The 14,290-nt window shown below is 34.6% G+C and overlaps 1 protein-coding gene across 22 annotated transcripts in view; it reads left to right on the forward strand.

The window, feature by feature from the left end:
- PCM1 (pericentriolar material 1) overlaps positions 1–11,544 on the forward strand; it is an 80,821-nt gene extending 69,277 nt beyond the window's left edge. For all 22 annotated transcript variants that reach the window (XM_031691438.2, XM_031691435.2, XM_031691437.2 and 19 more), the window contains 9 exons: positions 552–749; positions 3,623–3,685; positions 3,960–4,095; positions 4,395–4,555; positions 7,073–7,148; positions 7,694–7,950; positions 9,552–9,644; positions 9,736–9,853; positions 11,205–11,544. In XM_031691438.2, the coding sequence (XP_031547298.1) occupies positions 552–749; positions 3,623–3,685; positions 3,960–4,095; positions 4,395–4,555; positions 7,073–7,148; positions 7,694–7,950; positions 9,552–9,644; positions 9,736–9,853; positions 11,205–11,230 (1,128 nt within the window). In that variant the 3' untranslated portion in view covers positions 11,231–11,544. The remainder of the gene's footprint in view (positions 1–551; positions 750–3,622; positions 3,686–3,959; positions 4,096–4,394; positions 4,556–7,072; positions 7,149–7,693; positions 7,951–9,551; positions 9,645–9,735; positions 9,854–11,204) is intronic.
- Positions 11,545–14,290: the final 2,746 nt, after the last annotated feature.

Consider the following 14,290-nt stretch of genomic DNA (forward strand, 5'->3'; position numbering starts at 1 on the left):
TGATTTTATTTAAAAAAATAGAATATAGCAGGCTTGTTCATTTGTTGATCCTCTATCAGCTTCAGTAGAACTGAAGTTTACTTTTAGACTGATTTTGAAGAGGAAGTTTAAATAAGAATGGCTGGCTTACGTAAAAGGGGAAACTTCAAACATATTCTAATGGTACTGTCTTCTCTCATGGCACTTCAGCTTATTACTGTAAATATATGTATCCTCCAGTACTGTGTGGGAACTCTTGCGGTTAGGACTCCCCTGTCTTACGTATTTGTGGCAGAGCAGTTACGTTAAGTAGAGACTAATTCTAGGGATGGTCATGTGTTCTTCTTTTGTTTGCTCTTTTAAGCAGGATGGGCAAGATTCCTACTGGTAATGTTCTGTAGTAATATTAACCTATCTTAGTAATCTTAGCCATTAAGTTTTTCAGTACTAAAAGATAATAAAATTATTTTTACTTGGTTGAGTATTGTAACTTAAACCTGTCAATCATTCTACAGTTCTACCCACAGAAGTTTACTATAATCTTAAAGTTTATTTGGTTTATTTTTGGATAGGATTCACTGGCAAAATTTGCTGGCAGAAAACTGAAAGATTGTGGAGAAGATCTTCTTGTAGAGATATCTGAAGTGTTATTTAATGAATTGGCCTTCTTTAAGCTCATGCAAGATTTGGATAATAATAGTATAACTGTTAAACAGAGATGCAAAAGGAAAATAGAAGCAGCTGGAGTGATACAGTCTTATGCCAAAGAGGTAAATGACAATCATTTTGATTTTAGGAGTTATAATTAGCATATAAATACAATTCTTTTTTTTTTTTTTTACATTTTTATTGATTCATAATCATTTTACAGTGTTGTGTCAAATTCCAGTGTTCAGTACAATTTTTCAGTCATACATGGACATATACACACTCATTGTCACATTTTTTTCTCTGTGATTTATCATAACATTTTGTGTATATTTCCCTGTGCTATACAGTGTAATCTTGTTTATCTGTTCTACAATTTTGAAATCCCAGTCTATCCCTTCCCACCCTCTACCCCGCCCCCCCCCCCGGTAACCACAAGTCTGTATTCTCTGTCCATGAGTCCATTTCTGTCCTGTATTTATGCTTTGTTTTTGTTTGTTTGTTTGTTTTTGTTTTTTAGATTCCACATATGAGCGATCTCATATGGTATTTTTCTTTCTCTTTCTGCCTTACTTCACTTAGAATGACATTCTCTAGGAGCATCCATGTTGCTGCAAATGGCATTATGTTGTCGGTTTTTATGGCTGAGTAGTATTCCATTGTATAAATATACCACATCTTCTTTATCCAGTCACCTGTTGATGGACATTTAGGTTGTTTCCATGTTTTGGCTATTGTAAATAGTGCTGCTATGAACATTGGGGTGCAGGTGTCATCCTGAAGTAGATTTCCTTCTGGGTACAAGCCCAGGAGTGGGATTCCTGGGTCATATGGTAAGTCTATTCCTAGTCTTTTGAGGAATCTCCACACTGTTTTCCATAGTGGCTGCACCAAACTGCATTCCCACCAGCAGTGTAGGAGGGTTCCCCTTTCTCCACAGCCTCTCCAGCATTTGTCATTTGTGGATTTTTGAATGACGGCCATTCTGACTGGTGTGAGGTGATACCTCATTGTAGTTTTGATTTGCATTTCTCTGATAATTAGTGATATTGAACATTTTTTCATGTGTTTTTTGATCATTTGTATGTCTTCCTTGGAGAGTTGCTTGTTTAGGTCTTCTGCCCATTTTTGGATTGGGTTGTTTATTTTTTTCTTATTGAGTCGTATGAGCTGCTTATATATTTTGGAGATCAAGCCTTTGTCGGTTTCACTTGCAAAAATTTTCTCCCATTCCATAGGTTTTCTTCTTGTTTTATCTCTGGTTTCCTTTGCTGTGCAGAAGCTTGTAAGTTTCATTAGGTCCCATTTGTTTATTCTTGCTTTTATTTCTTCTAGGAGAAAATTTTTGAAATGTATGTCAGATAATGTTTTGCCTATGTTTTCCTCTAGGATACAATTCTTGATCATTATTAATCATACTAAAAATCATACTTGACCTCAGCAAAAGTAATTGTTTTTTAGTCATATGTGTTAATCAGATTATAAATTAGTGCATATGCTAGCCACATTCTAAGTCTTAGGAATAACAGCAGTGGATAAGTATCAGGAATGCAGACAGGAGTGGATGGCAGGAATTGTCAGATATCCAGTTTGCATTATTGCCACTTATGCAGGTTTCCAGAGAAGAGAGGAGGACCAGGATCCAGTCCTTGATCAGCTGCCTGCCATGGCTGTTGCCAACCCCAGTAGATTTACCGAAAATATTTTATCTTCCCAGCCAACACACATGCTTGTTATTAGTTTGGACTTTGGTTATACATCCCTGTAGCTGCTAATTCCCTGTTAAATTAGTCTTGATCACAGAAGAAATTGGATGGTTTTTTTCCCTCAACTTGAGGCATACCAGTGGGCCTTTTCCCTAGACCAGCACCTGCTTCTTGACTCTAATCATGAGAGGGAAAGCAGGTCAAGACACAAAGCAGAACGAGATAATGCTTCTTCCTGACATCTAAAGTAGATAAGCCATCTTCCTCACACAGTTTGTAGTGTTGTTTATTCTAGACAAAAAAATAAGTTTCACGTCATTTTAGCCATTGACTGGAGCTTGAAGAAAATAAGACAGGATGGTAGTCTAATAAATGACAAGAAGGGCTGCTTTAGATAGTTGGAATCACAACGCTTCTTCAAGGAGAGATGTGAGCTGAGCCGTGAGAAGACAGGAGGTGTCTGTAATGAAGGTGAGAGGAAGAGCAGTCCAGGCAGAGAATACTGTTAAGTGCAGGATTGAGTGTTTTGGAGAAAGAGAAGGACAGGGAGGCAGAACACTTTAAATGAGGTGAGCGTGTAGGAGATGAGGTCCCAGAGGTGGTAGGTAAGGCCAAATTATGGAGCCTTAGAAACTGTGGTAAGGACTTTGTATTTTATTTTATTCTAAGCATGATGGAAACCTGTGGGAAAGTTTGAAATAGAAGAGTGACATAATCTCATGTACAGTTTAAGATTTGTCTGGATACCACATTGAACAGGAATTGTAGGAGAGTAGAGAGAGAATGAGAGAGACCAGTTACCATTTGTAAGGCTGTTGCAGTAGTCCAGGTAAGAAATGGTGTGCCTTAGCTTTGAGTGTGTGACAGCAGACACATTTTGATGATTGAGTCAGTAATTTATTCTGATAGTTTAGACGTGGATAACAAAAGTAAACTACAGGCTAGTTCCTAGTTTTCTGAGCTTGTGTATTTGGGTAAATGAAGGGCCATTTACTGAGATTGGGAAGACTGAAGGAAGATGAGGCTTTGGAAGGAAGGGAATCAAGATTTTTGTTTTGGACTTAGTAAGTTTGTGTGTCTCATATATCTAAGGAGATGTCAAGTAGGCAGTGTTGCTTTTTGTTTTGTTAATTTAAAAGATTTAAATGAAAGAGTTGAATTTATTTCTAAGAAAACAGTCAACTTTTTGGAGAAAGGTTAAAAAATGCAGCATTTGCTAAAGTTTACTGAATACTTAGTGTAATGATGAAAGACTACCACTAAATTCTGCTTAATTGTTTTGCTTATAGGCCAAAAGGATTCTTGAAGGAGATCATGGCTCACCTGCTGGAGAAATTGATGATGAAAACAAAGTATGTGCTAATTAATTTGTACCAAAAATAATGCTTTTGAAGTAAAAGATTAAAGAATTTTGGCAGCTTTTACCTAAATGTTTGAGAGCAGAGTTTATCATAAAATGGTCTTTCTTCTGACAAACTTTTATTTTCTTTTAAAGACAAAATTAAATTCAAAAATGATTCTTTGCATTTTTGCTGGATAATGACATTAATTTTTATGATAGATTTACCATATACCTTTAAAAAATATACTTTAAGGAATTAATTACTCAAATTTATTTGTGACTAGGACAAGGATAAGACTGAAACAGTTAAGCAGACTCAAACATCTGAGGTTTATGATGGTGATGGTCCCAAAAATGTGAGATCTGATGTTTCTGATCAAGAGGAAGATGAAGAAAGTGAAGAGTGTCCAGTGTCTATTAGTAAGTCTACAGGCTCTCAGCTAGGTTTATACATTAGTTCTTTATAGATCACTTATTGAAACGGTTTGGTGGAGTGGAATGAATACAGAATTAGGTGTCCAGCAACTCTGATTTGAATTCCAGAGTGACCCTGACTAAATTACCTGTCCTCTGTGCCCACAGTTCTCTAGTACTTACTGTTTTGAAGATTTCAGATACTGTGTGTAAAGCCCTTGCGCATGCAGGAATGCAATTAATGGTAACTATTATTAAAACTAACTGCTGAAATTTTACTAAAAATCATGTATTAATCAACTTAGATTTATCCAAAGCTGAAACTCAGGCTTTGACTAATTACGGAAGTGGAGAAGATGAGAATGAAGATGAAGAAATAGAAGAGTTTGAAGAGGGACCTGTAGATGTCCAGACTTCACTTCAGGCTAACACTGAAACCACAGAAGAAAATGAGCACGACGACCAGGTATTGCAGCGTGACTAACACGCCTTCCCCCAGTCTTACTGTAACTACTAAATGCAGATTCTTTTCAGGGATGTTACAATTTACAGCTTTCCCCGGTCTCATTTTCATGAATATAAACTTCTTTAATGTCCTTACTGAAATCTGAAACGTTGGTTTACATTTAAAGAATTTTAATTTTTTTTTTTGGTAATGAGTCCTTAAAAAACTATGTGATTACTTCAGAAGATCTGGATTTTTAATTTATGTTTATATTTTTTTAGTCATAAGCAGAGATAGTACATAACAAAATAAAGTCATTCCCTTTCCTACCTCCACCTCATGCTGCCCCAGAGGCAACACTTTGATTTCATCTCCGATTTACCTCGTATCTGGTCCGTATGTGTGTGTGTATTCATTTTTGTATTAGACATTACCTCTTTACTTCCTGTTATAGCAGGTGAAGATTCTTAGGTCACTTGTGACTCATTTAATTATATTAATCCTATCTACCTCATGTAATTATATCTTTGGTTAAACCTATATTTAACCAAATATTTAGATTTAACCAAATTATGTAAATATTACTGACTGTTGAACTAAGCAAATATTGTTTATTGCTTAGTCTTATGTATTTTTCCACCTGAATTTAATAATTGTCTCAATTTTTAATTTACTTAATTATCTTTCATCATATACTTGAGTCTTTGCTATGCCCACCAATAGCTGTATAATCCTCTCAGAATTTTCTACATGGACCAGTCTTGGTTTTGTCCTTCCGAGAGTGTTCTACCTTCTTGCTCTGTTCTGGGTTTGGCTCTTCTTCGGGCCTGTAAATATTCCAGCCTGGAAATCGCCTCTGTTGTTCTGTATCAGATCTCAGTTTCTAGAATCAAGTCTTGTCTTTTTCTTGGTTTATTACCTCATTTTGGTGGAGCACATCTAAGAAAGAGTGCATAAAAGATAAAATATTTTGAGACTTTGTGTCTAAGAAAACGTAATGCTTCCATGTTGAAAATTATTTTCCCTCAGGTCTTTGAAGGTACTGCTTCTTTTTCTTCTAGTTTTCAGTATTGCTGTTGAGGTCAGGGCTTCGTTAGTTCTGATTCTTTGTATATATCCTTTTTTCTTTCTAGCTCTGTAAGCTTTTTACCCTTGGAGTTCTGAAATTTTACAGTGATGCACATTGTTGCAGGTTCTTTTTTTCATTCACTGCACTGTTACACTATATCAGGTTCTTCAGTTTGGTAAATTTTATTTTCTTAATTTCTTCCTCACCATTTTCTCTTCTCTTTCCTTCTGGAATGAATGTTATCAGGCATTATTAGCCATCATAGGGTCTAATAATAATTATTACCTAATAATAATTTTCTCTTCTCTTTTATTGTCCCATTGTCCTTTCTGTTTACTTTCTGGGCGATTCCTTTGACCTTAATACCTATATGAAATTATTTTTATTTCAACTTGTTTATTTTTTATTTCTAAATACTTTTTTTCCCCCTGAGTGTTATGTTTTTGTAGCACCCTATTACTTCATGGAAGCAAAATCTTCTCTTACCTACTTGGAGGCTTTCTTCAAATATCCACTGTACCGTTGGTGCTTATATTAAAGAATAATATACCAAAAACCCAGTTTGATTTCTTTTGGACTTCACTGTAGGTCAGTTCAGGTAGATAACTTTTTGATAGAAAAATCCCAAATGTCGATTCCTATGCATCTTTTCTCTGGGGTTTAATTTCACCAAAGTAAGGAGGGTCCTCCAGTCTCCTGCCTAACATCAGGTTTATCTCCTTGGCTAATGGTATTCTGGAGCTAGATGTAGGATTCGGGCTGAGGGTCCCACCATTATATAAACTTGCACTAGATCCTTCTGTTTCAGCATGATAATTTATCCTGTCCTCATTTGTTCTTTCTGTAGCCTACCTCTACCCTAGTGGCCCTCAGGTCTGAGGCTCACTAGTTTGGTTTCTCCAAAATATAATATAATCTGTTGAGGTTGGGGGAGGGAACCTAGATGTCCACATTTTCCTTAAGCAGCTTCAAACAACCACCAGAGCTACCACCTTGTTGTCACCAACTCCCACCCCACCACTGTATTCCTTCCTTCCTAGAATTGGGTACTTCCAGTTATGAGGTGAATGTTCTTTTCTCTCCTACTGCAGAAGGCACTTGACTTTGTTCATGTCCCTCTACTCCCGGTCAGTTCTTCTCCCTTTCACTTCGTATCTACATATAAACAAGTGTCTTTTAGTTTCATTTAAGGTAGAGTGTGGTCTGAAAAAAAAATTAATTAAAAAAGAAGTATAATTCATAATATTCCAGTTCTTGTATTATTGAGGTTAAGAAAAGGAGACCTTTTTTATTCAGCCACTTGAAATTGCAACCACAGCCTCCTTTTCTGAAACACTTTTACAAGATATTTTAAAATTCCATTGTATGAAGTTCTCAAGATTGGACAAAAACCACATATACCAACTATCTCTGGTACAGTGACTGTATATTTAGGCCTTACTATGAAGATAATCACTTTTTTCTTCTAGGTTCCACAGCATGACTTTGAAGAATCAACAGAAAGCAAAAATGTCCCATCAGAACAAGAACACACTACTAGTAAAGGTAAGAAATCTAAATAAGTTCCAGTTTCAAGATTATCTGAAATGTCCTTAATGTGCTTAAAAACAAAACAAAACAAATTAAATTCTTAGTTAATGGAAGTTCAGAGATACTTTGGACCTGATGTATGTCTCTTTTCTCTTGCTAAATCCTTTGTAAAAAACATGAGGACTTTGTTTCTGCAAACAGCTGTTAAAGAAAAGTTGACAAATACTTAAACACAGAGAAAAATTCTGCAAAGATACCTTTAGATACAAATGTGGAACCTTTTAAAAAATACCCATTCCTGGGCTTTACACCTGAAAATCCCACTTCATTAGAAAGCAAGTGGATTTCAGGAATCTGATTTTTAAAACATCCCCATATGAATCTGGTCAGCTAAATTTGGGAACCAGTGATACAGATAATTTCTAGTTGCCTTTTCTTTGGGGTCTTAAGCGTTTTGATTATTCTCATTCATACATATTTAGTCTTTATTTGGTGCAATAGTAAAAATTTGATGACAGTTGCATTATACTACTAATGTTAATACTTTCTTTTGATGACAGATGACCAGGATAGCACTCCTGTGAAACCCTGTTACCTCAATATCGTGGAAAATGAGCAACATTTAAATAGTGCTGTCCAAAAGGACTCACTCACTACCGTCGATGCATCTAAACAGCCTAACCCTTTACCTTTACCTTTAACTGAAATTGAAACCTTGGTGCCTAGAGTCAAAGAAGTTAAATCTGCTCAGGAGACTCCTGAAAGCTCTTTGGCTGGAAGTCCTGATACTGAATCTCCAGTGTTAGTGAATGACTATGTATGTATATTTCATTTTTGTGCATATTTCTTCATTTGCAGGTTAACATTTTCAGCATACAAACCAACTCCACTTTGTGGGTAGGTTTAGAAACTGTCAGAGCATCTTTATTTCTTATTCAAACTAATTTTAAACTTGAGCAGAAGGGTGATAATGAATTAAGATGACTATCACAAAACCTAAAATTCTACTTTTTATAATTTTGAGAGCGAAAAAAAAAGGTTTTATGTGGCAGCCTTGAGAGAGTTCAAGTTCAGATCTGAAGGAACAGTGATATGTGAATCTGTCTCTTACACACTCCTGATACTTGACTTCTCAGCAGTCCGAAACATTTCATAAATCTTTGATAAACCTGAAAGTTTACATTTGTGATGGGAAATAAAACAATTTGACAGCATCAGAGTCCTCTCTATACAGTGAATGACAGAAAAGTAAGCTAGCAAATCTGCATTTGTGAAGTAAATAAGTTAGTTAAGTTTTACTTCTTGACCTTTGTTTCACTTTAATTTTATAGGATACAGTTTATTTTTTTGATCCTTGGGTTATATATGTTTTATGTACTTTCTCTCGTCTGTAAAAATGAAGAGATTTTTAATAATGTACCTTTAGGTCTAAGGAATGTGTTTCACTTAATTTTAATTAATATCAGTTTTCTTCCCAAAGATACACTTGCAGTTATGATTTCATAATTTTCAGCAAGGGGCTTATAGTATTTCAAAGACATTAGTAGAAAGAGTAACTCTTTTAACTCTTTTGTTTGCTTTACTACCAGTAAAATTATGCATTTAAAACTCTGAAAGTTACCTGTTAATTTGTTGTTGTTATCATTTGGTAAGTTCGTATAGTTGCTATAGGAGGCATTCAGTCTAAATTAACTCAGAGTTAGCATGCCCGGCTAGCTCAGTCGGTAGAGCATGAGACTCTTAAATTAACTCAAAGTTAGATCATACAGGGTCTTGAATTTGAATTTTAGGCAGGGGACATTACTGAAGGTCTTTGCACAAGAAAGTGAAATGGTCAAAGTCATGGTTTTTGAAGATAAATCTGATGCTTCAAGTTTCACAAAAACAGTATATGGTGTTTTTTAGTAACTTTCATTAAGTTTCTTAATTCATTCCTCGTCTTTCTATTTGAGCTTCTAGAGTTGATATTTTGAAAGTCTGTAAATGTTTACTTATATTCTGCTGAATATAGCTCTGATGCGTTCTGTAGACCTACCAAGAAATAAGAGTCGTTCTAATTTTTAGCCCTTAGTGTAATTACTACTACTTCTTCCTTTATCCTGTATAAACTGACTCTTTGTTTTATAAAATGGGAACAGAAAAGCCCAAATGTATGCCTGAGGTTGCATGTGTATAGCCCTTCCTATAAACTCTCTATTTCTGTTCTATTCATGGAGCTGAATAGAAAAAAAGCAAATATGATAGAATTACTGATATGTATATGTATATGTGTGTGTGTGTGTATACACATTTACACACACACACACGCACACACTCTTACATATTAGAATCCACTTTCTCTTCTGCATGGATGACTTTGGTTTTGATCCAGAAGTAGAATGGATTGCCTCCATTAAATATAATTTGTTAATCTTATAGGAAGCAGAATCTGGTAACCTAAGTCAAAAATCTGATGAAGAAGACTTCGTGAAAGTTGAAGATTTACCGCTTAAACTGACAATATATTCTGAGGTATCTGGCTCTCTTTAATTAAACTTATCTTTAAATAACAGATATTGTTAAGATGAAAAATGACTTTGTATTTTTAATTTTCACTTCAAAGGCAGATCTAAGGAAGAAAATGGTAGAAGAAGAACAGAAAAACCATTTATCTGGTGAAATATTATGTCAAATGCAGACTGAAGAATTAGCTGGGAATTCTCAGACTCTAAAAGAACCAGGTAAGAGTTACCAGTTTTAACCATATCATATTGAAAAATTACTGAATCTTGATACCAATATTTTGTTTTATTTTTTTAATGTGTTGCTAGTACCTGTTAAGATTTAAGCCAAACTTTAGAAAGGAACTGTATTTCTGTAAAAACTTTAGTTTAGCTGCCTAATTTATAAAATAGTAGTATCATATAATGTTGTTTTCTATTTTAAAAATCTTCAGTTTTAACAAAGTAACATATGCACAAGTTTAAGAAAGAAAGGTACAAAAGAGTTAATGTTTATGATTGACAAGAGTCCTTTTAATTATTGGTTTTCAGTTATTTTGGAACAGACCCTCTATGTCTCTAAATAGTCATCTTATAATTTTCTTAAGTTTAAAAATTAAGTAACACCTCTTGTCTCCCAAATGCAAAGTATTTAGTTACCTCTCCTTTTAGTGTTCATACTATTTTTGATTTTTATGTTCCCTTTGTTCTTAGACACATTTTCTAGTCCATTAACTTTTGTCATTACCCAACTACCACTCTTCCCCTTTTCCATCTGCCTTCTCTGTTCAGTTTTTCTTATATTCTTACATTATTAAGGTTATTAAAGTAACCATACTTAACATTTTATTTTTGTAACTGTAATAATTAAATCTTCTATACTTTCCTGAAGATAATTCTGTATAAATATGATTCTTTCCAGAGCCAAGTGAGTCTCAGGTTTCTTTCTTTAAGAGTATAATAGCACAATTTAAGGGCCACTCAGGGCAATGTTTTTTGCATCAAGGTCAAGAATTTCCTTTTTGTATTCTCTGGCAATTTATCAGTTGATTAAATCATAGAAAAGTTTTGTTTTTTTAAGAAATGGGATAAAGGAAAGGGCAAATCAAATATCAAACATTCAATTAATTTCCCAGTCTTCAGCCCATTTCTACCTGTTAGGTCTGTGGTTGGTACCCATGTCTACCGCCATCTTTCCTAGTATGTTTAGGCTGCAGCTTCCCCCACTCTTCACTATGCCCCCACCTGCTTTGAGCATGCTGGGAATTTGTTGATGTCTCCTGACCTCTGTTCTCTCACAAGCACTCTTCTTTTGTTGGTCTGAATTTATTCATTTTTATAGTTCTTTTTTTAAATTTTTTTGAAAGATAGGAACTATCTGCTCAGTCTGCCATCTTAAAACAGAAATCTTATCTATGCTTTTTAAACTCTTACTATGTTATCAGGAAATTATAGCAAACTAAGTTTCTTTTGTAATAACTATGTTAAAAGTACAAGTTTTAATGGAAGAGAGCAATATTAAACTAAATTCTAGTAAGGTCTTAATTCAGTAAATAATTTGTAAGGCATTAATTATTATTCTGTTTTTCAGAAACAGTGGGAGCCCACAGTATATGAGATGTCTTCAGAGGTTCATCTAACTCTTTACATAGTCAATGCGTATATGAAAATGGCACTAAATAAACGTGTTCTGATCTGTATAAAAATGTAAATTAGTTTGACACTGCATTTTTAATAGGTGTGCTAATCTCTGCCCATGGCAGTTTAAAACATCAAAAACTGAATTCTGGACAGATTCCAGCGTTGATACACTGTGGGTTTTTTTCTTTTTCTTTCATTTTTTTAAGTCTGGATTTTTTTCCCCCATTGCGATGTTTGGTAACGTTAAATTTAAAATGTAGTTTTAAATAAAGTTTGGACTTACCTGTAAAGTATCCTTTTTGGAAATTATGTTGAATTCTATACAGCAAGTCACTGTTCTGTATAATTAGGCTATTCAGAGAAGAGCAGTGGTCGAGAGTTAGAGAAATATACTATTTATTATAAAGCCCAGCCTTTAGGCCAGGCTTCCAGTTAATGCCAGTGTTGCTGCTATTTGGCCTAATGTTCTTTTAGACACCTGCATGTCTTATTCCTGCACAAGGAAAGGGCAGGTTATGAGGATATCCAGGATATCAGTGAAGTTACTATAGAATGTATATTAATATTCTATTCAAATTTGATAATACGTTTAGAACACTTGTCCTTAGTACCTAGAACTTACATAATTATCTATTAGATAAATATTTTCTGGAATTTCAATTCATATCTATGTTGTCTCAGTCTAAAAGTAAGTAAGTTTTATATAATTAGAGAGTATTTCTGCACAGACAAGTAAAGTGACATTGTGATTAACTTTAAATGAAAAACCAGGCTCTTTAGAGATTTAATAGAACTAGGTTTACGTACCAGAATGTTAAGGTTCTGTATGCCTTTGGACAGCCTTGCCTTTTGAGATGATAGTTTAGACCAAAGCCTAGCAGTTGCTTCTGTGTGTAGTGAGAGCAGCAGGCTCGCAGATGAAGTGATGAGTAATGAAACTGTGCGGCTTCATCGCTAAATAAAACAGCTTTTCAAAGTTCCCATACTTGCTGTATACCCAGTAAGGCTTCATAGAGCCAGTTAACAGTTAAGTCAACCTTACCTCCTTGAATAAAATATGAAGAATTGTTCCAAATAGTCTTTTAAATTTGTCCAGCAATTGACTGAAGTGTACCCCTTAAGAAAAGACTTGGTTGATATTCCTTTGTAATTCTTGTCTGTTACCTCAGTGTAAGACTGTAATGTCCAGTCAGGGAACATTAAATGAGGATTTCCTTATGAGGTCGTTTACTGTATTGCTACTTAGTTTAAATTATGAGAGACATATATCTCCAACTTTAATAAAACCTATTAAGAAAACTATCACTCCAGAAACAGATATTCTTACTCAGCTGGCTTGACTTCAGGGAGGTTGAAGCACAAGTTACATTAAATGTGTACTTAAGTTCTCTATTCGTTTTCCAGACTGTACAGGGAGGGGGAGAAACTTCATTCTGGTACTCAAGCCAAGCCTTACATATTAAGACTGTCTCTCTCTCTCTGCATGCATGTTAAAGGTAGATACAGTGGAAGAGTTGTACTTATATCCTAGTTATCATGGTAGTACCTGTGAACCTCATCGGACTGGCTTATTTGACTTACATTACAATAGCTGCTATAATCTGGTCTGTTGTTTTCTATTTTAGTAGATAATTTAGTTTTAAAACACTTAGGACTTGAGATCAGCAGATAACTTGTTTTAATATATTTTTTCTAGTAGCTGTTGCTGAAGGGTTAGACATTAAATATTATTGTCTGTCTTAATTTTAAGTTACAAATTTTGTTGGAGGTAAAAGAGGAAGTAAAGGACAGAATGAGTGAGAGAGAGAACCCTACTACGCAGGTTGAAATAATGCCTGAAATAGTGAGCTCGCCGGACCGTGCAGGTACTCTTTGTATTTTGTAGCATTCACTTTGGGTAAGCGCTTTTTCATGGTTAATAAATGTATATATCCTGCATACAACCCTGAATTGCATTTTCATTTAAATTGACAAACTCATTTTTGCTTTAGAATTTATTACAGAATTCTTACTTGTGGTTTATTTGACAATTTAAAATGTGCTTAAAAAAATCAATACATGAAAAGTAATGGCATATCAATTAGCCAGAGAGAGGATATATTAAACTTAAGATGTTTTTCTTACAGTATAGCTGTGCTGTACTATTTTTTAGTTATATGTATTTTATATACTATGTACAGAACATTCTCATATTTACTCAAAATTAGATTGGCATGTTGCTTTTTTTCCCCATTTTTATAATTGAAGTATAATCAGTTTACAGTGGTTGTGTCAGTTTCTAGTGTACAGCATAATGTTTCGGTCATGCCTATTCATACATACATTGCCTTTCATATTCTTTGTCACTATAGGTTACTAGAAGATATTGACTATAGTTCCCTGTGCCATACAGTATACACTTGTTGTTTATCTATTTTATATATAGTAGTATCTGCAAATCCCGAACCCCCAATTTATCCCTTCCCATCACTTTTCCCCCTTGGTAACCTTACGTTTATTTTCTATAGATGGGCATGTTTCTTGCTCAACTTTCTTTAATGCAAAGAACTCATTTTTTATCTGCCAAAGAAATAATTGGCTCTGGATTTCATTTACTTCACTGTACAAATATGGTTGTCCAGTCACCTTGCCTGGAAGAACCAGCATTTCTTGTTCTCGCTGCACTAGTCTTACTGTTACTTTAATGTGTACTGCCTTTACATGTCTAGTTTTTCCCTCATGTTAGCTAGTGTCTCTAGCTGGCTCATTTTCCATTAAAGAACAGAGGGAAATCCATGCCTACAAATGACTATGATTCTTATGTAAGCAGAGATTCACTTATCTTACCAGTTCATTTCATCTGCCCAGACACATAAATATCCACAACAGAACACCCTTTGGGCCAGCAGTTTATAACCAAAAGCTGTTGATTTGGCTATTTTGAAAACTAATCACAGGATAATATTTCAGTGTAACAGAGTTCTTTTCTCTCACATGCTTAATGTATTTCTTGCATTGTAACTTTTCCTACATATAGTTAGTTATCCCCAGTATATA

The sequence above is a fragment of the Vicugna pacos genome, chromosome 26 (genome assembly GCF_048564905.1).
Source record: "Vicugna pacos chromosome 26, VicPac4, whole genome shotgun sequence".
In the NCBI taxonomy this organism is placed as follows: Eukaryota; Metazoa; Chordata; class Mammalia; order Artiodactyla; family Camelidae; genus Vicugna; species Vicugna pacos.